Genomic DNA, 27,736 nt, shown 5'->3' on the forward strand with positions numbered 1-27,736 from the left:
GGCATTGAGGTGCGTTGTCATTTCCTTATCCTCCAGTTATCATTTGGGAGAAAAGAGAGAAAGGCTACAACCATTGAAGGCAAGCTGTTGTTCAAAAACAAGCAAGGCAACAAAGGAAGAAGTAATTGGTAGAGACAGAGAAGAGGAGGTTTTGAAGGGTGCCCAAAGTTCCATAATCAAGAAATATGTATGCTTATGAGAGCAGAAAACAGGAGGAAGGAATATAACTCTAATTAACACTGCTTCTGTCTCTTTCCTTCTGCTTGGGTGGGTATTATTCGTAACTGGTGGGTTGTCCTAATTGGGTGTTTTATGAAGGGGGAGGGGAGACCCATCTCGATTATGGTGCGTTGTGTTCTGGTCAGTCTCTCATGAACAAAGCCTGAAAAAAAACACTACCTTGGGGCTCAAGGAAATCGCGTCTCTCTTTCCATGAAGGAGGAAGAGCAAGAGGAGAGAGGCTGGAGCTACCATCGTTGATGCCACAGATCAGATCGAGAGGAGGAGACAGAAAATGGCACCAGAAGCTGTCGTGTGGTTCACGATGCACCATCAGATCGAGAGGAGGAGACAGAAAACGGCGCCAGAAGATGCCGTGTAATTCACGATGCGCCGTAAGTTGCTATGTAGCTCATGATAGATTATCCTTTCTTTTCTAAACTAAAACCCTATTTACTAACGTTAAAAACTCTCCCCTCATTTCAACCCCAAATCAATATAAAGCCCATTTACACCTCCTTCTTCAAAACAACTCCATTCAAATCAGCCTACTCATCTCACACTGCATCATCAAATTACCTTCACACTATATGTGTCTGAACTTGGCTTGAACTAAAAGAACAGATTGTTAATACGCTTGACAATTAGTTATCAAAAATCCTAAGAGGTTACTTGTGATTAGAATTTCTATTCTTGTAAGGGATTAGATACTGCTCGAGTATACTCGTGGTAAGACCTTCCCGTATCCCAAAATCAAAATGATTTGCTTATACCATTCCATGTCAAGCCATGTACCCCAAATCCGACAGATATCCAAAGAGAAATATGTTCATCTTGTATGCCAAAAACATTGCAACATCCATGCTAAGCCAAAGGCCAATCCTATGTATGGCAAAGAAAGCTTGTCAAGAGAAAGCCATGTACCTATAAAGTACAAAGATCGTGTCAAGAAGGCTAGAGAAAAAAGCATGTACCACGCATCAACAAAAGGGATAAAGAACATAACAAAGGAAAAGAGCATGAAGACAAAGACAACCAAGAAGACCCAGAAGATCGAGAAGACCAAAGGATGTCAAAGTAGCAAGAAGAAGATAAAGAAATTTCCACTGCTAACAACAAAGAATGTCCCATAGTGGATCTCCCTTAGTGGATGTTGTTTCCCATAGTGGATGTAAAAACCCTCCCAAGATGTAAAGTTTCAAACCTTAACTTGACTAGGCTGCCAAAGAGTTAGTCTCTTGGTCCATGTTTGCATGCAGGGGGGGCAAAAGCCAGCAAGGGTAGGAACTCATCATTTGAGGGGGGTGTTGAGAATAGCAAATGATTCTTATATGTATGCCCATACAGGCTAGATGTGTGCCCCAAAGAGGCTGGCCCATAAGTGGCTTTATGACAAAGATGTATCCTCTAGAAGCTCTAGGAAGAGTTGTCCAAAATCCCATAAGCACAGAGAGTAAAAGTGGTACTATCCAAAAAGATATATAAGCATATACTTGACACTCATTTCAATGGAATAGAACAATCATTCTGTGTCACTCAAGATTGTGTTTATGAGTCCAAGTTAATCTATCTTGAAACCTAATTCACTTGAGTTATAATTCTTTATCTCAATCATGTTTTATGTCTATAACCTCCGTCCGCCATAGCTAGCATAGCTCTAGATCTATGTTTTTTAACAACCCAAGGATAAAAGGATAAACAACCAACTTAGCTTACGAAACCCTTGGGATCCTGCCAAGTCGCAATTGATCCCGGATCGAATGCTGGATACATTCGAAGAGAAGGATTCACACCTTAGCAGTTGGTTGTATGGACGACCATTGGAATGCTTGTGATTGTACACTTAGGAGCATTGTTTGTACTTCTTTGCTCAAGCAACTAAAGCTGGAAAAATAATTAATGCTTCAGGTTTAAAGCCTGGAGGGAGAGGCAGCATCAGTTACTCCCGACTGTCTGCCTGACCCTATCCAAGGGGGTTGTTAGCCGTGCCGGGTACGTGGACCGAACCCACCGCGAGAGGTCTCTCCGTGGGTGTTACTTGGAGCAGGAGGATGCTTGGGTGCTAGGGGGGGCTCTGGCCGTAAATCCCTTGTCTCTGGGTCCTGCACAAGAGGCCTACGTGACTTGAGATTGGATCTCGAGTCCCGCATACTAGTCTACATGCAAAAACTTGGAATAGTGATACCTCAGGATTGTTGGAATTGCCTTCGGGCGGATTATGGAATAGCCTTCGGGCTGGATTATATGATGTATTCCAAAGGCTGATAAATAAGATCAATTGTTGAAAAGGAACTTGTTTGACATTGTTTTTCTATGTCAGTACTTAAGTTATGTGAAGGAACCGGTGATTAATTGGCTAATTAAGGAAGTTGTTTTTGCTTGTCAAACTAAATGTGGTAGGTAATTAGATAACTAAAGCAACCTGAGAAAAGTGCGGTGGATGTGACCATGGGTCCGTCCTACGAAAGGGTGGTCCCGGTTGCCCGGGAACTTTTCTCAACGGAATTGACAGCAAGGTAACAGTGACCTTGAATCTAGGAAGCTAGAGTCCCGATTTATGCTGTTTTAGGGGAATGGAATAGAACTATGCCTTATGGGCAAAGAGGTTGAGCTTCGCATCTCTCTCGTTTTCCATTCTCCTTGAACCAAGTGCAGTATAAATCCGCTTCGACCCTGATGTTTCTATGTAAAGTAGTTCATCTGGGGCTCGAAGCTAGTTACCTCCGAGGAACTTGACCATTAGGGAAACCCTGATTCAAGTTGATCCTAAGTGGGAACGGCCGGAATGCTTCCACTTCATGGCAGACTCAAGAAGACCTAAATCGCAAACCCCGTGACATTCCGTGGGAGTGCTGGGTGTCGCTTTCTAGACTCTCTTCCCAATGGGCTGCTAAGACGTGTCCCACAAGTGGACAGGGAAACACGTCACAATAGCATAATTAGTTTAATTTGATTTGTTTGTTTCAATTAGTTTGTTTAAACTAGTTTAATTCAATTAGTTAGTGTGTGTTAGTTTTTTATTCAATTAAGTAGTCTTGATTAGTTGGTGTTACTTATTTAATTTTAGTAGTTGATATTTACTAATAGTTTCAATAACTATATTTCTAGTTTTACTAGTCAATGTCTATTACTCCTTTTAGTAGTTATACATTTCAGTTTATTAGTGATATATGTTAATTTTAAATAAGAGAGTGAGTTAGGTGCTAGGCTTAAGGGGGCTAGTTTAAAATATGAGGGTGGATTAGGTGTTAAGGGAGTTAGTTTTAATTAAATTATTTGATTATTAATTACTTACTAAAGTTTTTTTCTATTAAACTAATTAGACTATTAGGGACTTAGTTAGGTGTTATATTTCAAGAGTTAGTTTTAAATAAGTAGTTATTTATCATTAAATAATCTATTATTGGTTGTTATTTTCGAGCATGAAACTAATAACTATTTTACTTGAAATTAATGTAATTTGCTCATTCGCTTCTCTTTGATCATTGCATGCTTTAGTTTAGCAAATGCAACTACAATGTTTATACATACATTCTTTCACAAGGTTAAATTTTCTTCTTTCCACCATCAAAAGTAAGGAAAGTAAAGAAAAACTTAGAAACGTGTCATCTTTTTGAAAGAGGAAGGAATGGCACCTTCCCCCATGAGTAAAAAACAAGGAAGAAACTTGTGCCAACTCTTTGGCATGTTGCTTGTATAGCATGTTTATGTATTCTCTTTTATGACTATTATATTTAGTCTTAAGCAAAACATTTTAAACAAAAGGAGAAACGTAAAAACCACCAGATGTTAGACTTTGATCAAGCAACTTTTTGGTTTTTCATTTTATGTTTTATAAGTTGTTCTTCATCATTGCAGCATCTCAAGATGTACAGCATCCGTTTAACCAAATTTGATTAGCTCCAAAAACTTGTGAGTATTCTTCATCTATTGCATAGTTTTAAAAGAGATGTTTCATTCTACTTCAATATGGTTGTCAAAGACATTTTGTGGTTTTTTCAAGCATACAAATTAAGATGTAAGACTATATTCGATCATAAAATTGTATTATTTTGATGAGTATATATTTATTTTTATGCTAATATGATACACAATAGTAATACACTCCATCTATATACCAAATCATTGGACTTCATTGAGGTCTTCTAAGAAAAGGAAAACTATGGCTTCCAAAAAAACATCACTAAAATCATATGCCATAAGTTGGTATCTATACACAAATTTGAATCATCATGAAACAAAATGCCGAGCTCAACATGGGAGGATGATGCCTTGTATCCTATTATCACTTTGCTATGAACTACATTTGTGAACGGGGCTACTCAAAGGCATACAGTTCCACACAAGTGGGTCCTCTTAGGAGCCGTAAGTCGCACTCTTGTGTAGCTTTTCTCCACCAAACTAGCAGGGCATGCTTGCCTGTAAATTCCTCATGATGTGTATCATCATCTACCTTTAGGTATATAGATGTAGAATGGGCCCACAAGTCATCACAGATACATGCAAGGAGGAATTAAGTGTGATGGAGTTATCATTTCAAAGCCCGCAATGTCCTTGCATGATGAATGTATCCCCCTTTGGAACTAATAAAAATTGGGGTTTTAGAAGGCAGAGAGAACGCCGCTAATTAAATGCATGCATGCATCCGCAAACGCTATAAATATAAAACGAAAAAGCTAGACGGGGAGCTTTACTTGCGGATGCTGTTTGTTTGGAGGAGGTAGATGGGGTGAGCATGCATGCAGGGGGGATCGGACCACACAGATTGACGATGATGCGAATACTGCGTTGGGAGGAGGAGGGCCATAGTATTATGGGTGAGGGGCCGCCCTCGCCGCCTTCCTCCTCCGGCAGCGACGTGCTTACGGGACAGCTGAGCGTGGCGATCCTGGGCAAGCTCATCCGCCTGTCCCGTCGCCTCCGCAGCACCAAGAAGGCGCTCCTGCTGCAACCTCAAGCCGGCGGGCGCCTGCAGGGCCAGGATGATGATATTATCGATGATGATGATCGGATATCAGCTGATAAGACGGGCAACTGCTGCTGCTGCTGCTTCTTGTTAGCTCCCATGTCGCCTTGCTTGAGAGACGCGGCGGTGTCCGCGTTGGAAGCCTCCGACGCAGCAGTGCGCTCCCTCCATCGACGCTTCTTGCCAACCTACGAGCACTATGTCCCTTGTCCGCCCCTTGCAGGTGGTGGCACAAAACCCTAGCTTTTCAGCCCTAAATAGCACTACCTCCATCTCTCATGCTCTAGTTAGCCTTGTCTTGCACATCACCACTCTCTACTTCTCTCTCCCATCCATTACTCGTATCCTTTGTTCATTCTTTGGGACGATTCATATCAGCCCATGATTCTATGTATCCTTGGTATGAGATGAGGAACTTGTATTGAATTTTATGATCATTAGCAATAATTGGACATGATTCATGTATTTTTGCTTTGTATCGCTAGCAACAACAAGCAATTGGGCTCGATAACTAGTGCCCTCAACTTGATTCTTGGATAATTTAACATCCCCCAAGTCCCACTACATCACATAGTTGTATGTTGTATAGGAGTTGTATTGGCTTGAGAAACTCTACAATCATGAGTGCTGATGGGATGTTCATTAGCAAAGTTCAGTATTGTCTTTATTAGGAAAATGATGCATGTATTTATAAATAGATAAATGGGATATCCATTCTTATAATAGTAAGATAAGTTATGTGCTCTCATGTTAACATGGCCTTTGCATTGATGATAGTCTTGAACTTATTCCAATGCAAAAGAGAATATATTCGACTAGAAGCGAGCTAAGGTCTCACCTTCAGATAGTTTCAGGGTATGCAAGGCACATTGTGCTACTACAAAAGGGAATTTACCTCCATGGAGGCATAACTTACACTTTTCATATTCTAAAGGTCTCACCTTCAGATAGTTTCAGGGTATGCAAGGCACATTGTGCTACTACAAAAGGGAATTTACCTCCATGGAGGCATAACTTACACTTTTCATATTCTAAATAGTTCAATCCCTGCAACATTGAGTAGAATTTAGTGAATTTGTACCTCAAAATCTTGCCATTAAATCCTTCATCAAAATTATTTTTCACAATGCTCTACCTTTTTTTTAAGGACCATATAGTTTGCATAATAAATTATGTACCATTGTAGTGTTTTCTTTCATCCGTCCAAATTGTTTAATGTCTATCAAATTGCTCCAAATAATTGGTTTTAAATATAGAAGTCAATAAAAACATGCCACACATGTAAGAATTTGAAAGTCGAATATACAAACTATTGATATTCAAACAGTGGGTACAATTTCAACCTGTCATTATCTTTAGTTACGAAACACAACAATCAACCCATAGGTGTATCATGATATTTCATGAGGAGAAGTGCTTCAAATCCTAATCATAACATACAATTATGACACATGATGTAACTATTGTTTTGTATAGAGAAACCATCTCAAAATTAGTTGTGAATCTAGGTGAGGTTATCTAATGTAGAGTTTGAATTGTTGAAAAATGACACTGCAAGAAAAAAGAAGTATCAAAAGTGGAGCTATCACCATGTATTCACCATCATTTGCAAAGTTGTGCTAACAAGTATTTTAGTTATAAAACCAATACTTCGTGTAGATTTTGATGAACATCAAAACTAGTTGCATTACGAGTTTGCCTTCATTCTTATCAATTGAAGGGAAAAGTATCGTGAGCATTATTGCAAAGTCGTGTAGCTTTTGACAACTTTATATTTCGTAGTTGGAAAATTTAGAATATCAAGGCTTGATCACAAAGTATCTACTTTATTGTGATGCTCATGATCTTGCCTCAACAATTTAAAGCTACAGGTGCAATAAATGATGGGAAATCTCAGCAGAGAGAAGCTTCCCAATGCTGTTAGAAAACTCTCAACAAGTGACAGGATGGCTCACGCAAATATCAAGCATGCATGAGGTGTTTAAATATTGCAAGTGCATTGTAGTTGTTGCAAAGCTAGCTCCCCTATATTCTAGAAATATCTATTGGATGAAGCATCAATGGACAAAGAACCCATCTAACATTAGCGCAAGAGGAGGTAGAAGAAGTAGGTAATGTCTAAAGCCATTTGCAAAGCATATGCCATAGTTGAACATCTTGCTTAGGTTTGGCCAACCATAACATTCTTTGGACAAATGGATAATTGGGTTGTGAGGGTGGTCAAGGAGATGAGACTACAAGACAATGTTTTCATGATTGTGCTATTCAAATCAATTACTACTCACTTCCTAACCATAAATACAAAAATAAAAACTACAATCTCCTTAGGAAAGCTTTGAGAAACTTTGGTCCCTATGCACTCTCTTTTGCAAAATATCTTAATTCTCATCTCTATTAAACCTACATTTCATTTGTTTAAGACACATGGTCTGCTAGATCCATTCTAATTGTCTTTACAAGGATACAGTAGTTAAGACAAAGGTCAAATCAATTTAACAATTTTATTTTAAAATTCGTTTGATAGTATTATTCTCATTTTGTTTCTTAATTCTCCTTACTTTTCATATATCATTTTCTTTGCATTTCTTTACACTCCTTATAAAGAGTGAGTGTTGCATTGTCTAACAATTTTGATGACAAATATTTAAACATATGCTCTAGACTTGCTCACTAACCATAAGGTGTTGAACTTACACTAGAGCTTGATTATCAACCCATACAAGTTTCTCAAAGAAAAAGAGTATCATTTTGAGAGAATCATTCAAAGATCATCCAAGATGGACTATATTTGGTTAGTCATGGCCTTTTTACTATATATCACCAAAACATTTTGTAATCTCTACATTCAATTCAAAGTTCTAATCTCCCGAATAATCTCCACTCTAGTACTCAAAAAAAAATTAAAGGAAAATTTTAAACCAATTACTATTTCTAGAAGGTTATGTTATTGATGAAGGCAAATTTTTTCGGCTACAAGCTTCAAAATTAGTACATAAAATTAAAAATATTGGTTTTTTCAAGAGATTTTGGCCCATTTTTTGATTGTCTTTTGGCCATCAATTAAACATTCAACCACCTATTTACAAGAATTAAATCATTAGGGTCCCTTAATTTTTACCTTGCTTGTCACAATAGTATTTGGTCATTTCAATCACCTAAAAACAATACAATTCTCTCATTACACTAAGAAAGTAAGTCCTAGTCCTAGAACCACCAATATATTTATTAAGGTAAATATTCCAAAAGATGTCGACATCAAGTAAGATACTTTCACAGTCGAACCTTTTTCAAAAGAACAATGCCCTATAGCATTTGAAGCACATGTCTTACACAATTTTATCGTTGGAATCATCTAAGCTCACATTGTTCCTAGCTAAGTGATGCCAGGAGGCATATTACACGGTGAATTCTGTGCCACGGTAGATTCTGTGAGGTTTTACGGTGGATTCCGTAAACTTTTATTATCGAGGCTCATACACAAAGTTGATTCTTTGTGCGAGAAGTTGATGGGGACGCCTATCCTTTTCGGGCGTTTTGTTAATTTAGTGTGTACATGGGTGATTCCATAGCGGGTGATTTCGCAAAATACATATTTAAATTAATAAACATTTATGAGTTTAGAGTGCGCACTCGTGATAAATTAAGGTTAGGATTGATTTCTAACCAATTTATTTATCTAGCTGAAGACTGCTAGGTATTCACTTTTGTCAGTTTAATTGTATTATTTTACTAACGATTGTGAATGCTTCAGTTGATGTGTTGAGATTGCAGTAGTGGCGGTGGAAAGCATTGGAGGATAGCGTGTATTCCAGTTATCGTCAATGTTTTGATGGGCACATACCTTAGGCATAGCGCCTATATTTTGTCGTGCATATTTATCAAGGCGTTTGATATTTATTTATTATTTTTGTATGCACATGGGCACACGATTTAGATATTTATATTTGGACATTATATTTGGGTACGCCTGACTTCTTAGGGGTCCATTAGCTTTATTTCTATTTGGCACAAAAGCAAACTCAAAAGCTAAAGCGTGCTATTTTGTAATTTGGGCTATTATTTGAGCTTGAAGATGATTAATACATAAAAATACATGCTTTGCAGAGTACTCACACAAGGCACGGGGGGGAGATTGCACCCAATTGGTCTCTTGTTCATGTCGTGCAAGTCTTCTACATTGATTTATGTGCAAAAAGTAGAGTTCTTTTGTTCTTGGAGACCTTCTGAAGGTCACTACACGCGCTTACCACATCCGGTCTGAGCACCAGTGGTATCAGAGCGAAGCTGAGATTGAGAGCTTCCAACCGCTTACCATCTTGCGCAAAGGCGGAGCTCCTGGAACGATCGAGCTCTACAGTGAGTTTCATCGCGAACGGTCGATACGGATGAATTCCTAGCGGTCAAGAACCTCTATCTACATCCTCTGATCGCGAAGGACCGGCCTGAGGAGGCGGAGGACCACTTCTACATCTCCTTTTCAATACGTTTTTTTCAAATAGTCAACAGTAAGCTTTCTTCCATATTCAAAAGCTTTAAAGCTTTAAGTCAAAGCTTAGAAAGCTTAGTATTAAGCTTTAAGAAGCTTCAAATATAAAATTCGTCGACAGGCGGCAAGAGTGGGTTCTGAACGGCGCCGATTTTGTCGCCAGTATACTGACGTCCTCGAACAAATAATTCGTTAACCTTTAGTTATTAAAGCTACTAAGCCTCCTAATTTTCCAAACTCTACTAAGTTCTGCAAGTCCTATTACTTCTGCAAGTCCTACAAGTCCATAGAAGTCAAAACAAACTTACGTCAACTATTCCCATAAAGACTGTTCACGCGCAGAAGCACAGAATCACGGAATTACTCTCTGGAAGGCCCTGTTCCTATTTGCAGACTTGCTGAACCAATTTCAGTAAACGCAGAAGGTCATATGCATTTCATACGCAGTTTCTACGAAGACTAGGGACATCGCAACCGCAAAAGATAAAGATCGTAAAAGCCAAACAAAAAATTTATCAGCCTTGTATACCCGGCTTTGAGCTACGCTCATCGCGCTAATCAGATTTCGAGAGTGTGAGGTGTTTTGAATTACAGGATGACGGAACGAAATATGGACGATTTATTGGCTGAAGGTGATTTACCCGAACCAACAATGAAACAAAAATTGGATTTGATTATGATGCAGCTTGATGAAGAACGAAGAGCCCGACAAGATTTGCAAGTTCAATTGGCCAATTTGCAACGATCTACCACCGACAAAGATGGACCGCAACCCGAAGATCTTATTCGATGTACCATCAATGCGATATTGGAAGCTCAATCCATCTGCAAAGAAACAAAGATAAGTAAAAGAAACTTCAAATTTCGTACTTTCAATGGAACTCGAGATGGAAAGACCGTACTTGCATTTATCAGTCAGTTTGATTATTACTTTCATGAAGAGACATATGCTGAGAAATATAAAATTAAATGTGTCACTAATCATTTAGTCGATCGAGCATCTCTATGGTGGACTGTGGTTCGCAAGAGCATTGATTGTCTCACTACCTGGGAGAGTTTCCAAAAGAAGTTTTTACAGGATTTCCTTCCTCCTCAATTCCATGAAAAAGCCATAAAGCAATGGGATCTTCTACAGCAAAGAGAACGTGAACCTATTTTCTAATACACTGAACGTTTTTGGAATGCCCTACTGCAACTACGCATGCTCGAAGATGTACCTAAAGCAACTCACAAACGCAAGTTTATGTCCGGTCTACTTGGACATTACTATGCTGAAGTAAATATGTTCAAGCCTACAACCCTTGAAGATGCAATATCCTTGGCTCATGACACTGAAGACAAGATTCAAGGGAGAGACAAGCGTCCACAACAATTTCAAGCAAATGATAACTATGATTCCAAGCAATTCAATTCAAATTTTAGAAGATTCAATCAAAGAAGTTTTCTTCCATCTTCATTCCATAAGTCTTGGACACGACCACCACCTGTTGAGAAATCAAATGATGTATGCCTAGAAGAGGCTGTGTATAAGAGAGATGACAAAAGTTGTATGCTCCAAAAGCTCTAGAAAGAGATATCTAGAATCCCATAAGCACAGAGAGAAAAGTGGTACTATCCAAAAAAAGCTATATAACCATGTACTTGACATCATTCATAATGTAATGACACTATCAGTTTGAGTTACTCAAAACTGTCTTTATGAGTCCAAGCTAATCTATCTTGTAACCTAATTCATTTGAGTTACAATCTCTCACTCTGATAATGTATCGTGTGTTTGACTTGCATCCACCATAGCCAACTAGCTCTAGATCCGTGTTTCTCAACATGGTATCAGAGCCATGGCTGAGCTAGGAAGCTAGTAGGTGGAATCTCTTCTTCTGTGCATGCTCTAGGATTTTCCCTCCTTCATTCTTCTCCTTTTACAAGCTCATTCCAATCCCAATCTTTCAAACCATCCAACATCCATTGTGTGTACGAGGAGAAGAAGCTTAAGGAAGGAGATGCTACCAAAGGAGCTCAAGGAAGAAAGTGCTGCTACTCAAGAAGATCAGTTTAGAGTTTATATTGAAGGAATTCGGATTGCCAGGTCTCTACCCCAGTTCAAGAGGCAAGGTCTCGGGCTATGGCAGAGGCCCTGACAAGGCAAGAGAAGCTCGACAACCTGACAGCAGCAAGGCTAGAGTGAATAGAGAAGAGAGAGAAATACAGCAGCCTCGCGGCCGTTGGTGGATGGGGGAAAACTGGCTTCTTTTGGCGAAGCCCTTGTTGTTTCATTCCCACTCGACGCAAGCGTCACTGTCTAGGACCTTGCCTCTAGCACAGAGATCGCACACCTGAAATCATGCGCCTCTCCACGCAATGGACTTGCTTGCATTGGCAGACAGTTCCTTGCTGCATCACGTCCCTAAGCCTGGTTCATCAGCTATTGGAGGCGGTGCCATCTTTCTTTGGGTCTGGAATAAGGCACAGCTTGAGTTCAAAAACTATCTAGTTGAATCAATTGGACCCCTTGCATGTACAAGTGATGGATCGTATATTGTGGGGGTCGGTGTATCTGGAAGGTTATACATCTGGGAGGTTGCAACTGGAAGATTGCTGAGGGTTTGGCCTGCGCACTATAAGGCAGCTAGTTGTCTGGTCTTCTCAGATGATGAATCGCTGCTGTGAAATTATTGTCAAGGGTGGAGCAACTAAGATTGTTAAGAAAGGCTGAGAAAGCCGGCCTTCTCTCTGCTGCTGAAAAGGCAAGTTTTTCATTGTCATCCATTGAAAAGCTGGGTCTTCTTTCAAAGGCAGAGGAATTTGGTGTCTCTTGTTTCAAACCAACTCTCCCACACTCTAAGCTATTCACAGTGATCTTAGTTTTAATACCAATTTTCTACTCCATCAAGTTTCTTTAGACACTAGCATTTTGTGCCATTTCTTCAATATCTAAAGCACTTGTATAGGATTAGATACTGCCTGAGTATACTCACGGTAAGACCTTTCCGCATCAAAAATGATTTGCTTGCACCATGCATATATCATGCTAGATCTTATCAACGTATCTATGAAGCACAAAGATCGTGTCAAGAAGATTAAAAGAGAAGTACCACATGCCAACAAAAAGGATGTCAACAAAAATAAAGAGCATGAAGACAAAAAGCCAAGAAAACCTTGAAGATGAACGTCACCAAGAAGAACAAGGATATCTCCAAAGTTTGCCAAGGAAGTAAGAAGAAGATAAAGAATTTTCCGCTGCTGCTCTGCTGACAAGACAACAAAGACTCTCCCTTAGTGGATCATGGTTCCCTTAGTAGATCTTTATTTCACATAGTGAATGTTGTAAAAACCCTACCAAAAATGTAAAGTCTCAAGCCTTAACTTGACTAGGCTGCTATAGCTAGTCTCTTGGTCCATCTTTGTATGCAGGGGGGGGGGGGGGGGGGGGGGGGGCAAAAGCCAGCAAGGGTAGAGATTCATCATTTGAGAGGGGGTGTTGAGAAATCAAATGATGTATGCCTAGAAGAGGCTGTGTATAAGAGAGATGACAAAAGTTTTATGCTCCAAAAGCTCTAGAAAGAGATATCTAGAATCCCATAAGCACAGAGAGGAAAGTGATACTATCCAAAAAAGCTATATAACCATGTACTTGACACTCATTCATAATGTAATGACACTATCAGTTTGAGTCACTCAAAACTGTCTTTATGAGTCCAAGCTAATCTATCTTGGAACCTAATTCATTTGAGTTACAATCTCTCACTCTGATAATGTATCGTGTGTTTGACTTGCATCCACCATAGCCAACTAGCTCTAGATCCGTGTTTCTCAACACCACCTGCTTTGCCATCAAATACCAATCAAAACCCTAAGCCATCCTCATAGCCAAATCCCAATATTCTTAGACTTCCTGCCATTGCCAACAATGTATCTAAAGCCAAACCAATAGTTTGTTACAAATGCCATCAACCTAGACATCTAGTAGCCAATTGTCAATCGAAGAAACCACCTGTCCATATCAATTATCTTGGAGCAATGGAAGATGAAGAACGTGAGGAAATGTCTGACTTTACGGAAGATGATGACGACATTGATACTACTTCGGATACTTTGCCAAGTATGCCAACTCTACATTCTTTGTTGACAATGAAATGTTTAGTGCATGGTAAAGAAAAGATTATTTTGCATGATGATGGTAGCACACATTATTTTATTTCTGCAAAGTTAGTAAAAAAATTTGAAATTGCAAACTGTTCCTACGCATTATTGCATTAAAGCAGCATTCTTAGGCACAAGGTATAATGGAACACAAGAGGTGCATGATTTAGAAATTCAAATTGGTGAATACACTGAAAGAAGGAATTTTCTAGTTGTATCATTACAGTCCAGTGATATTATTTTAGGTATGCCTTGGCGTCATCAGCATAATCCTGACATAGATTATTCCATGCATTCAATTAATATTCATTTTCAAGGAAAACACATTACATTGTATGGTATGCACGCATCTAATTCTTTTCCACTGCTTACTCATACTCAAGCTAAACGTGCATTACATAAAAGTAGTAAATTTTATCTAATTTGGGTGAATGAACTGCAAGCTAAAGAAAAACATATGCACCCTAGGCATAAAGAATTCCTTACACAATTTAAAGATTGTTTTGCTGAAGATCTACCACCTGGACTACCTTGTTCACGTCCTGAAGACCACAAAATAGATTTAATTCCTGGTACACAACTACCTTGTAAAGCACCAATAGGCATAACCAGATAGAGCAAAAAGAAATTCAAAATCAAGTTGAGAAATTATTAAATAGAGAATTGATTAGACCTAGTAGTTCTCCATTTGGTGCACCTGTTTGTTGGTAAAGAAGAATAATAATACTTATCGTATGTGCATTGATTATCGTGCCCTAAACAAGATAACTGTAAAGAATAGATATCCAATTCCTAGGGTCGACGATCTTATGGTTAAACTACAAGGTTCTGCTATATTTAGTAAAATAGATCTTAAATCTTGTTATCATCAGGTGAGATTAGCTAAATCTGACATATTCAAGACTGCATTTAGAACACAATTTGGTCATTATGAATTTTTAGTGATGCCTTTTGGATTAACCAACGCACCTGCTACATTTAGTAGAATGATGAATCGCATATTTTTGAAATATCAGCATTGTGTTATAGTATTCTTTGATGATATCTTGATATTCAGTAAAAATGAGAAAGAGCATTATGAACATCTGTCTTTGGTTTTCAAGTTGTTGAAAGATAATCAATTGTATCCTAATCCGGAAAAGAGTGAGTTCTTTCAAACAAAAATTGAATATCTAGGTCATATTGTGTCATCAGAAGGTATTAAAGTTGACCCTAAGAAGATAGAAGCAATATTGAACTGGCCAATACCTAAAAATGTGCATGAGTTACGTTCTTTTCTAGGTCTTGCTAGTTTTTACAATAAATTTGTGCGAAATTTTTCATTACTTGCTTTGCCTTTGACTAAACTTTTAAAGAAATGTATTGTTTATCATTGGTCTGATAATCAACAGAAATCTTTTGATTTATTGAAACATGCATTAACCCATGCTCCTGTATTACAACTACCTGATTTTAATAGACCATTCTTTTTAGTAGTTACTGATGCTAGCGGATCTGGAATAGGAGCCGTACTTATGCAAGATAATCATCCCATAGCATATTCTAATTGTAAACTGAAACCCTCCGAACTTAAATATTTCACATATGATAAAGAATTGTTAGCTATTGTACAAGCTTTAAGACAATGGAAACATTACTTAATGGGTTCTGAGTTTATGATTAAGACTGATCAACAAAGTATTAGACATTTACTTAGTCAACCTCAAATATCTGACCAACATATCAAATGGACATCATTTATTCAGAGTTTTCATTCCCTTTATCCAATATTAACCAGGTAAAAAAAATATAGTGGCCGATGCATTAAGTAGAAGACCGACCATTCATAATATCTTTGTTATATCATTTGATTCTCTAACTCCTATGAAAGATATTTATCATCAAGACATTACTTTTCATGCTGATTGGAATAAATTAGTTGGAAATAACTGGATTCCTATTGATTCACTATCTTACAATGATGGATTCATGTTTTATGAAAAGAGATTATGTGTTACAGTTCCATTTAGATCTTTTGTTTTGAATGAGATTCATTATCCTCCATATCAAGGTCATAGAGGTATTATATCTACTTTACGTACATTGACTGAAGATTTTTATTGGCCACATATGGACACTGATGTATCTAAATTTGTTTCTAAATGTTTGGTTTGTCAAAGAGTTAAGAGACATCATGGTAAACAGTATGGATTACTTATGCCTTTATCTATTCCATCAAGACCATGGGAACAAATTTCTATGGATTTTATTACTGGTTTACCTAACACTAAAGCTAACCATGATATGATTTGGACTGTTGTAGACAGGTTTAGCAAAGAAGCATATTTCATTCCATACAAGAAAACTCTAACTGCATCTCAAGCAGCTCAATTATTCTTGAAAATTGTGTTTACTAATCATGGTTTACCAAAAGTTATTATTTTTTATCGTGATTCTAGATTTTGTAATAATTTTTAGATTACTTTGTTTGCTAACTTAGGAACAAAGATTGACTTTTCATCCTGAAACAAATGAACAAACGAAAGCTACTAACAGTACTATTTTAGATCTTTTACGTGCTTACACTATTTCTAAACCGTACACATGGGATACACATCTATATTTACTTCAGTTTGCATATAATAATACACCACACACAGCTACAAAGAAAGCACCGTTTGAAGTGATTTATGGTTATAGATTGCCTACACCTGTTGCATCACTATCAAACAAAATTCAGACTGCTGATGATATTGCTAACATGCACGCTACTATCTTTGATGAAGTTAAAGATATGATTGTTAAAGACCAGCAATCATATACAAAGCAAGCAAATAAAAAAAGACAGGCCATGAATTTTAAAATTGATGATTATATTTGGTTACGAATAGAGAAACGTAAATTACAAAGTGTAGATAAACACCCAGTTGTGAAATTAGCACCTAGATTCAATGGACCATTCAAGATTATACACAAAATCAATGACAATGCATTTAAACTAAAACTACCACCGCATTGAAAAATTCACACCACCTTTTACATTAGTTTATTATGACCCTTTAGAGACCAATTACATGTACACCCTGTCTATGAAAACCCATCTTTGTTAGATGAAGAGACTGAAATCCTTGAGCCTGAAGCTATTATAGATACTGACTTTATGACCACTAAAACTGGCCGTAGATATTCTAGATATTTGGTCAAGTTTAAAAACCATCCTGTTGAAGACGCCCAATGGATGCACGCTAGAGACTTAAATGCTTTTCCCACTCTGTTAGCTCCACATTGAGCTAATAGTAATTGAGGACAATTGCTATCCCACCCCAGGGGTATGATGCCAAGAGGCATATTACACGGTGGATTCCGTGAGGTTTTACGGTAGATTCCGTAAACTTTTATTATCGGGACTCATACACAAAGTGGATTCTTTGTGCGAAAAGTTCATGAGGACACCTTTCCTTTTCGGACGTTTTGTTAATTTAGTGTGTACATGGGTGATTCCATAGCAGATGATTCCGTAAAATATATATTTAAATTAATAAATGTTTATGAGTTTAGAGTACGCACCCGTGATAAATTAAGGTTAGGATTGATTTCTAACCAATTGATTTATTTAGCTGAAGACTGCTAGGTATTCACTTTTGTCGTTTAATTATATTATTTTACTAACAATTGTGAATGTTTCAGTTGATGTGTAGAGATAGCAACAGTGGCGGTGGAAAGCATTGGAGGATAGCGTGTATTCCAATTATTGTTAATATTTTGATGAGTGTATACCTTTGGCATGGCACCTATATTTTGTCGCACCTATTTATCAATGCGTTTGATATTTATTTATTATTTTTGTATGCGCAAGCACGATTTAGATATTTTTATTTGGACATTATATTTGGATACGCCCGACTTCTTGGACGCCCATTAGCTTTATTTCTATTTGGTACAAAAGCAAACTCAAAAGCTAAAGCGTACTATTTTGTAATTTGAGCTATTATTTGAGCTTGACGATAATTAATACATAAAAATACATGCTTTGTGGAGCGCTCACACAAGACATGGGAGGAGATTACACCCAATTAGTCTCTTGTTCATGTCGTGCAAGTCTTCTACATTGATTTGTGTGCAAAAAATAAAGTTCTTTTGTTCTTGGAAATCTTCTGACGCTCACTACGCGCACTTACGACATCCGATCTAAGCACCACTAAGATACTCTTACAACATGGCACACGCAGACACGCACGCGCGCACATACACAAAAGCAAGCCATATTGCAAACCCATTCTTTCAAACAATAACAAAAGTAATTTACACAAAAATGGCCCATTCAAAGATTTCAATGGAGATTGTTGCCAAGATACAAAAACTAAAATAAAACTTAAAAAGCTTTTCGAAAACTACAAGGCTAAATAAATAAGCATGCATACCTACGACAAGGCACATATAATAAGCCTATTATAAAGTATGTTTGACACCATGACTTGCTTTGTAGAAGCTCTCTTGTATGAGCATTGTTATAAACACTTTGGGCTAACACGACAAAAAATATGGAAAAACCAAACATCTAGTCCAAAAGAAATTCTTATGAAGGATAATGCTCACATGCTCTTGTGCACTCTTAATAATTGAGAATTGTTTACTTGGCCTCTTCATGTGCATCTCAAAATCATTCAAGTTATAATAGTTGTGTGCATTTAGTCATTTCTCCGAATTATTATGTGACAAAAAGTAGATATTGAGAGATTCATGTCTATGGATATGAATTTCCTTTGGAAAACCACGAAACAAAAAACATTGGGCTGGTTACTATTGACAAAGTTGGTTTTCCAAAGATTCATAGTGGCCCAACAATGTTCCCAATGTTCGTTGTCATCCCTTTACAAAAAAAGCTATATTGTTGGAGCATTTTGTTTGATAGAAGCAACCCTCATTCATTATGCTAGCAACATTGTACAATCATTGGTCAATAACAACATTTCAAAATTGGACAATCTCTCAATGTTGGAAAGTAGAATTGGCTCACTTTGAGAGGATATCCAATTGTCCGTTTATGCACTTCAAATAGACCTGTCAACAAGCATTGCAAGCTAACTCTTTATCAAATAAAAGTATTCATTGAAGTAGAGGATTTGATAAAGTAATGGCTCTTTGAGAACCATATAGAGCTTACATTATTACACAAAAATTAACTAGATCATGAGGTTGACCACATTCATAATATGTTGTCATTTGAGGCTACATCTACTACATATGATCTAGTGATTCACTATTGGCTGGTTTGGCATAGAAGTAAGAATCTCCCACCATTCGAACCAATTTTTTCCTTTGAATCAACATTTCAAGCTATCAAATTGGAGTTTAGAGCGATTTGCTCCTCTTTGTAGACCTTTGCCTCTTTTTGCATTGGTGCTAAATCAATGTAACTTCATGTCCCCTCTCCACCACTTGGGAGCATGTCGATACTTTGTGTCATAAGGAAATGGTGGCAAAAGCATCTTCCTATTTTTGCAAAAGCAAGCTTCCTGTCTCGACACTTCTCCATGGTGCTATTTGATTGGTGTCTTGCTGGTGGGCAATTCCTTTGCTAATCATGCTTTGGGAGGATTGTGTTGTGTATGTTGTATGGCACCTCAAGAAACAATCCAATGTATTTTTGGGGGCTTATTGTCCCTCTACTACTTACACGTGTGCATGCTCATGCACTCATTTTCCCTCTACCAATGTGCATGCGTGCACATGTGCATGTACATGCATTTGTCATGGAAAATTGTCCAATGTTGACGTAGAACTAAACCTCCATCTACACATGGATGGGTGATAGATTGTTTGAGATCCTCAAGCTGCCTCATGGCAGAAATTCACTAAAAAATTGGGCTTATTCACTACATTTTACAACGCTAGAATGAAATGTTGTAAAACAGAGCCTTCTATTTTTAGCGAATAAACAACTCTCCATTTCACCAAAATGTCAATGCCTCAGTTCTCTTGTCAAACCTGCGAATGCTGTTTGAAATTAGTCTGAACTTCACATGGAAACCTTCAGAATGCCTGCAGTGAGCTACAACAGTTTACTCATATAGGCATGTCTCCCTCAAAATTTCTGTACACTCATCCAGCTGTTTGAAATCACAGACTAGACGTCCCTAATGAAGACAATGGCCCTTCAACCCCACGCATAATGAACAATGTAGTAAATACAGAAAAAGCCTCCAGCAGCAAGCTGCAACGAACAATAAGGGGGAAGTTCAGACTTCTGTGGGCAAGCTCATTCCTCTGTCTTTTGGCGTTTTGAGTCTGTGACAAGTTCATCAGGACCCCTCTTCCCTACATTGTTGTTGGGAGCATTCTTGTGCGGATTTCCTTTCCGACCTGCACGAGCCTTTGGTCCCCAGTTTTCCTCAGGGTTTGGTAGAAACCGTACCACCCCCTTGGCCTTGGCCTTGCTCCGCACTTGAGGTGCTTTAGAGAAATTAGCCTGCATTTTTTCAACACACATCTCAGGTAGAGGCGTTATCTTTTAGACTGGTGACCATTCCCTAATCCATAGAATTACAGTCTGTTTTGAAGATGTTCCAAAATATCAAAAATCTCTCTCTATATATATATAGATATATAATCTTGAAGCTTTCTTGCATGCAGACCATTTCCATTTTTAGCTTTCCCCTGTTCTTTGCAAGTACATACATAAACATAGGTGCATGCATTGATCACTGGGTTCATACATAAATATAGGTGAAACGCATGCATGCGATACAGCCAACAAAGATTCCATGTAAAGAACAAGATACTAACTATAAGATGAATAACAATGGAAAGATGCAGACTGAAGCTCTAGTTCACAACTGGAATCACCTCTAATACAGGCTCCTTGCTCAGTATGGCGTTCGCAGGTGTCCCTTCTGGTTGACCTTTTACTGGATGTAACTTAACCTGAAGTTTGAGTCCATGAAAATAAAACAGTACATAAGACATTTTAAACAAACAATCAACACTACTCTTAGGTTTGCAGAAACTCAAAACGTGGCTTAAGCACGGAGATGAGAAATAACTACCCAGCATCTCATGAAGTCCCAAATAACATTCATGGGGGCATCTGTCTTCAAGGCCAGAGGGCTTGCATGGCAGCAGGAAGTTCTATAGCCAGCATTCATAAGTGCTGAAGCGAACATATCTGTTGAAGGGCAAACACATTTTAATGTAGCAGACACACCATGTGGGCTTATGAATAGAGGTACATCCAGAAGTTCCTGCAATTTATTCCACTTAAGGGGTTTAGATCCTCACACTAGTCCACCTTTTCTAAAAGATCCTTGTCCATTTCCCCCTCTCCAAAAAAGAACACCACCAACAAAACGAAGCCATAGCCTAACTGCCGGGATTTAGCACCAAGAGAAAGTCCACATGGTCCTTGTATGACAACTCATCCTAACACTGACTAGTAAGTAGAAAACTAGTTGATTGTGGCAGATGCTTTCAAGTTAACTTTAGAAGAATTTACTGAAATAACCCCAGTTTTTGTGACTAGCCAAACGATAACCATGATTAAGTTCTTATTTCCCTCTTGCTGCCATGGGCCCAAACAAAGCATGTACCACATTTTGACCCTCAAGCAAGAGCCATGTTGGATCTATTTCAAAACCAATGGCTTGGAAGATCAAACACAATGAATGCGACCTGTCAGGATATTGGGGCACTGCAAAAGCAAACCTCTTAAGTAAAGGGGCTTCTGAAGTCCTGGTTGACTGCTAAGGTTCAGCCAGCCAAAAATGCAATAGAAAAATGCCGCCATGAGTTGGCATCTACATCTCATAAGTAGTCCCTGACAGACTACCACCAGAAAGTCCCCCATGAGATACGCCCAAGAATGGGCTCTACTCAACGAAGTGACCTACAACTTCCTCTACACACGACCTGTGCAGGCTCATACCATAGGCAATGATTTAAGAGACTCAAGGAACTATTATGGGCAACACTACCAAACCTCGTCCTCCTACATTGAACCAACCAGCTGCCAGTTGCAGAACCCCATGTGCCCCTAGCCATAGGAAGTAGGATGCCCTCCTCAGCTGCCAACTACTAGAAGGTCTCCCTAAAAGGGTCCCTCATGCTATGCTTTGATTGTTGCTTGGCCGTGCCCAATCCGTGTCATCATGTATCAAGATATATCTGCCAATCCATGCCATATATGCAAAGAAGCTCATTGGCTTCTATGAAACTAATGAGGCAGGCCAGCTCCACTCTCCTAGATTCGACTCCACCTCATTCAAGGCCTTGTGCTCACAAATCCAGAGTCGTGACTCCTAGAGATCTGACCAAACAATGTATGAGTCCAACTGCCACAACGGCCCTTGGAGCCCTATGGCTTTGAACTTCCTCCAAGGGATGTTAAGGAAAGCTAAACCCTATTGTCTTTTGTCCAACGCTATGACTAGAGGAGTGACTTTGACTTTACTTGCAACTTGCATTAAGATACCCACAGCTGCATAGGCTAAAGGTGGGTTTCTATTTTGGGTGTGTTTGTGTCTAGCTTTTGGGGAAAAAGAAGGGGGGAAAAAGAGGGGAGTGAAACATCCCCCTAGGATCCAATCTGCACATGAGACACGACACAAGCCATATCCATAAATAAAAGGGACCGAATATCAAACTCACCTCCCAGCCATATAGCCAAATAGGCTCACCCCTGAGCCTAGGAGCTAGCAACACTCCAAAGCACCACCACATCCCAAGGGTTGGCATCCCATACCACCAGCACACACCATCCAGGAGTATAAATGCATTAGCCAACAGGCCAAGAGTCCAAGAGTCCAAGAGTGGTGATCACACAATAAATGTGCACAATAGGGCCTTGAGTCCTATAAATAGCACTTGGCTGACCTAACCTCAAAATGCCCTTAGTGCATTCGCACTAAGTCACTTCATGACCGCTGACCAATTCTACTAGCGCCCATCTAGATGTCCAAGGATGTAGCATGGAGGGAGGAGGGGCACCCTTGAGGGATTGCTACATCAATTTTCTGTTGTTTGGCCTCTATCCCCCCTCTGACATCCCACAGCCTATTGAAGGGCCACCAAGTCCTCACATCTGTAGTTGTAGAATGCACTCCCCAAGCTGCAACATGTCTCAATCTTGGATTTCAAATGATTGCCTGTTTACCAATCTCTTACTAACAACCTAGGGGCTTGGATTACAGGACCTCCCCCAAACTTTGCCAAAGTCATAGCAAGCTACAAAGGAAGGATTAGCACAATGGGGTAGTTGGTGTTGTAGTGAAGATCCACCCTGACGATGGTCTCCACTCACCTCCACAGTGTGGTTCACACTCTTGGAAGCCCTCCTAGAGGACAAGCTTCCAAGTTTGTCTCCCGAGGAATTGCTACATCAATTTCCCGTCATTTGGCTCTTACCCCCCTCTAACGTTCCACAGCCTATTGAAGAACCACCAAATCTGTGTCGCTCCAACTATCATCCAAACCTTGATGGAGCAGGCAAAGCTTGCAAATTCCAAATGATTGGCTGTCTACAAATCCCTTTCTAACAACCTAGGGGCCTCTACTGTAGGACCTTCCACAATCTTTGCCAAAGTCATAGCATGCTGCTGCGAAGGATGACCTTGGTAGGGTAGTTAGTGTCATGCAAAAGATCCACTATAGAGCTGGTCTCCACTCACCTCCACGGTGTGGCTGACACTCTTGAAAGCCCTCCTAGAGGACAAGCCTCCAAGTTTGTTTGTCTAGTGTGAGCCCTTAGACCACCACCTTGCCTAGTACGGCTTCGCTTTGGTACTCTAGATCAATAATCCCCAAACCCCCTAGTGAGCGCAATTGGATGATGGTTTGCCAAGCCACCTTAGCACATGAGTTCTTGGACCTATCTGAGCTGAACAATAGGCATTCCAAACTAAGCAGCATATTTGACCAACATATGATGGGAAGAAGCACCAACAAGAAACTATACACTAAATTATCACCAAAAGAACTTTGTTCCCACTAAAGCTCTGCCTGCTAAGAAGAGGCAAGCTCTTTGTTATGTCAGCTTCCACTAAATACAGTCCAACTTCGATACAAACTGTTGGGTTATTTTGATGTCAAGTCCCACCTAGAACCCGAGGTATCTAACTATCTACCTCTTGCTCGCCCATCTGAAGCTGAAGTAGATTCCCCAATAAATGTTGGAGTCAAGGCCTTTAAGAAACCCTTTGACTTTCACTAGGTTATTTTCACACCTGCTGCCACATGGAACAACTCCAATGCAAGTCTCACCCTCTCCAACATAAGCTCATCATTCTCCACATACAAGGCTGTATCATTTGCATACTTTGAAGTCCAACAACTCTAACTCTATCCACACATCCAACACAAGGCCTCTCAACCTGTTGACTCTTGCAAAGAGAAGAGAGAACATGGCCTTTGCAAAGAATAGGAAGAGATAAGGTGCTAGAGGGCAGCCCTGCCTAACCTATCACTCCAAGTGAAACTCCACACCCTTTCTCGCACCCAGAATCGCTTAGCTTCACGCTAACTCATACGATGCTATGACTCCATTGATGCGATCTCGTAGAAAGCCTAACCAAGCCACGATGCCCTCTTAAGAAGTCTCAATCAACCCTATCTTAGGCCACCTTGAAATTCAAGAGAAGCAACGCAGTCGTGCCCATTGCTAGGCCCGTTTTGTAGCCTAAAAGAAGGTTAAAATGTTATCCAAGGTGCTCCTTCCTTGGGAAGAACTTTCTACCTATCATGGATGATGTTTGGAAGGAGAGTGTGAAGTCTAAGTCAACAACAACAACACGATTGTGTGAGTCAAACAAGAGTAACAATTAAACATTTCACACAAGACATGTTTCACACCAAAACATTGTATTTCAGGGTGAAACATTGGAGCCTTCGGCAAGTCATGGCTGGAGCATCTGGTGAAACAGCTGAATAATATACTTGAAATTCGCATGTGTAAGTGATTTACACACAAGGTAGTCAAGGGTGATTTGTACAATGTGTCCAGTACACAGATTTTGCAGAGTCTTGAACATACACAAAAATTTATCAAATAAAATACAATGCCACAATAGTTACAAATGGAACTATATGGCTTACAAAGGGACCAAGGAATCCGCAATATGCCAAGAAGGCAAATCAGCCTTGGAAAGAATGTATGCAAGTTGAATTATGTTAGCTGCCAATGAAGAAGGCCTGTCAAGTGAGCAATGTAACGATGCACTCCAAAAGCATAATTAAAAACCAACGCATCCTAACGAGTCCAAATATACCAACAGCCCCACAAAAGCAGAGCAAAAAACAACCTTCATATGTGGCTGCACAGAGTATGTCAATTTTTGCTTTCCAAAAACCCAATCGCTTGGACAATGGAGGGCCCAACAACATGGCACCAAATAGCAAATAGGAGACCATACCTTTCTCACCACTATACAAGAAAGAAACTGATGATCAAAGGTTTCTTCACTTCTAGTGCAAAAGGAGCAACAGCCGTTGGAAATATTACAACTTGACAGCCTAGAAGCAAGGGGAAGACCACTTACTAGCATTCTCCAAACGAATACTTTGAATTTGAAAGAAGTTTTATGAAGCCAATCCACCATCACCAAATATTTCCACCAAGCTTTGCCCTCGTGAAGAGCCCCAATGCTCCCCCCTCTCTCCCCCCTCCCCCCCTCTCTCTCTCTCTCTCTCTCTCTCTCTCTCTCTGTGCCTGTCACCCTACTCTATACCTACGTCCCACCCCTGCCTTGTAGCTACACAGCCCCACCCTTTTTTTTTTTGCAAATAAAGTGTGGCTAATTATATTACTTCAGAAAAAACCTGAATACAAGGAAGTGCTCATGCTCAACAGACTAGCTGGAGCTGATGCAGAGTCACATATATATCAGATGTACAAGCCTCTCAGGGCGGTCTAGGGGGGATGGGGGCCAGAAGCCATGAAGGGGGGGTTGGGGGGGGGGGGGGGGGGGGGTGTATTGCCGTTTGGGGCTGCCTGCTTGCATCACGAAAAATACGTCTTGGCCACCCCAAGTGCGAATGAAATGACAACGCAGCTCCTGACGAGCCCTAGACTCGCCTTGCACCTGGTCCCATCGGCCACGAAGGGAGTGGATGATGGAGGTCTAGAGCTCTACTGAGTTGCATGTACTGAAAGTCTATCTCTACCAAAAGCCTCCTGACACCACGCCTTCCAGATATGCCATCCAGTAAGACCCCCTATGATCCCCCATACCTCAGAGCAGTCTGCTATGGGCTCCAATACCTGGCGGATGGATAGAGCCTCCAAACCAACCATTGCGCACAACCCTACCTCAATAATGAAAATACAAGGCTGGGTGCTATATGCCGAAGAATAGGGCATGCTCCTCTCCACACGAGCTGCACCGCCTCACACGACCAAAGGCAGTGCTTTGGGGTTTCCAGAGGCTATTGTATGCAACGCTTACAACCTCCCTCCTTCTGCATCTAGGCTAGCCAACTTCCCACCGCCAAACCTCCATGTGCCACCAACCATAAGAAATATGATACCCTCCTCAGCCTCCAGCTATCCCATAGGCAGTGCTAGAAGGACCGTCGAAAAGACTCAGTGATGTTGTGCTCCGCCCAATGCCTGCTACGTGACAACGCCCAATCCATGTCTTCCTGCATCAGTACGTGTCTGCCAATCTTGGCAGTGTACTCCAAGAACCTCAGTGGCTTCTTGGTGACCGCAGTGGCCGGCCATAGCCACTCTCTCAAATCCCACTTCAACTCATCAAGTGGCCTGCCCTCCCAGATCAAGAGGCGCCACTTCCTGAGCTCCTTCCAGAAGACATAAGGGTCCAATCGCCATGTCTTCCCCTAAAGGCCAATCACCCGAATCCTCCTCCATGCAAGGACAACTATCCCCTCATCCTGTTGCCCTCTGTCAAGGGCCAGACGCCCCCCCCCCCCCCCCTGCACGGTGAAGGTCCTAGGTGAAGCGCCGCCCACTCTACATGCCGCCTGTAGGGGGGATACCTGCTGATGAAAACCTAGCGGCTCATACCTCCCCGAGCTCTATCGGCTCTCATATTGAGGAAGCAAGCCACTCCTGAGATATTGTTGCATCTATCTCCCTCCTCAACTCATCTCCTCTCTGGCAGCTTGATACTCGCTGCAGCACCTCCTCGTCCACCATCCTATACACCTCATGCCATGTCCTGATGGTACGAGCCGAGCCCACCTCCCAACCAACCCACTGGATGTGGGGGCGCTCGCCAATCTATGCTCCATCTCGATCCCTAACCTGGAGGTTCCAAATCACCCGCTAACAGTCTATCTCCTCCTTGCAACCTAGGGAGCTCTGGATTAGGGCTTTTCAGAAGCCTTGCCACACACAGAGCAAGCTACATATGAAAGGGGATCTGGGGGAGGTGATCTGGGTTGTTGTGAAGATCCATGTCAGGGATGGCCTCCACTCACCGCAAAGCCTCAATCTACAATCCTGAAGACCCTCCTGTAGTAGGACCTTCTAGGTCTACCCTCCTTGTGTGAGGCCGTGGACTACTAGCTTACCCAAGAGGGCCATATTCTGATACTCTAGGTCTATGATCCCAAGTCCTCCCTCTGAGTGATGTCGGATAATGGTCACCCACGCCACCTTGGCCTGAGAGTCCTTGGAACCGTCACACCCTGACCAAAGGAAATTCCGCACTAGGCGGCGAAGCTGAACTACGCAAGATGAGAAGAAGCACCAACACGAGGCGATGTACCAAGCCGTCGCTAGGAGAACCTAGTTAACCACCAAGGCGCAGCCTGCTAGGGAGAGGCGAGCAGTACTCCAATAAGTCAGCTTTCTCCAAATAGAGACAAGGACTAGAAAAAACTGTTGGGTGGGATTGATGTTGAGTTCCACCTGGAACCCTAGGTAACGGACTGTCTACCCTCTGCTCACCCACCTAAATCTCAGGTGGACGCCCAACTCCGTGCTAGAGTCT

General features: G+C 40.4%; 1 protein-coding gene across 1 annotated transcript in view; it reads right to left on the minus strand.

Annotated features, from left to right (window-relative positions):
* Positions 1 to 18,919: 18,919 nt before the first annotated feature.
* The window catches only part of LOC148036100 (tRNA (guanine(26)-N(2))-dimethyltransferase 2-like), an 80,140-nt gene continuing 71,323 nt past the window's right edge, over positions 18,920 to 27,736 (minus strand). Inside the window, exons 10-12 of the mRNA XM_087678082.1 lie at positions 20,837 to 21,031; positions 20,637 to 20,714; positions 18,920 to 20,259 (exon numbers count right to left, since the gene is read on the minus strand). Coding sequence (XP_087534208.1) covers positions 20,050 to 20,259; positions 20,637 to 20,714; positions 20,837 to 21,031 — 483 coding nt within the window. The 3' untranslated portion in view covers positions 18,920 to 20,049. The remainder of the gene's footprint in view (positions 20,260 to 20,636; positions 20,715 to 20,836; positions 21,032 to 27,736) is intronic.

The sequence above is a fragment of the Lygodium microphyllum genome, chromosome 5 (assembly GCF_053477565.2).
Source record: "Lygodium microphyllum isolate KBCC chromosome 5, Lygodium_microphyllum_v1.1.10, whole genome shotgun sequence".
In the NCBI taxonomy this organism is placed as follows: Eukaryota; Viridiplantae; Streptophyta; class Polypodiopsida; order Schizaeales; family Lygodiaceae; genus Lygodium; species Lygodium microphyllum.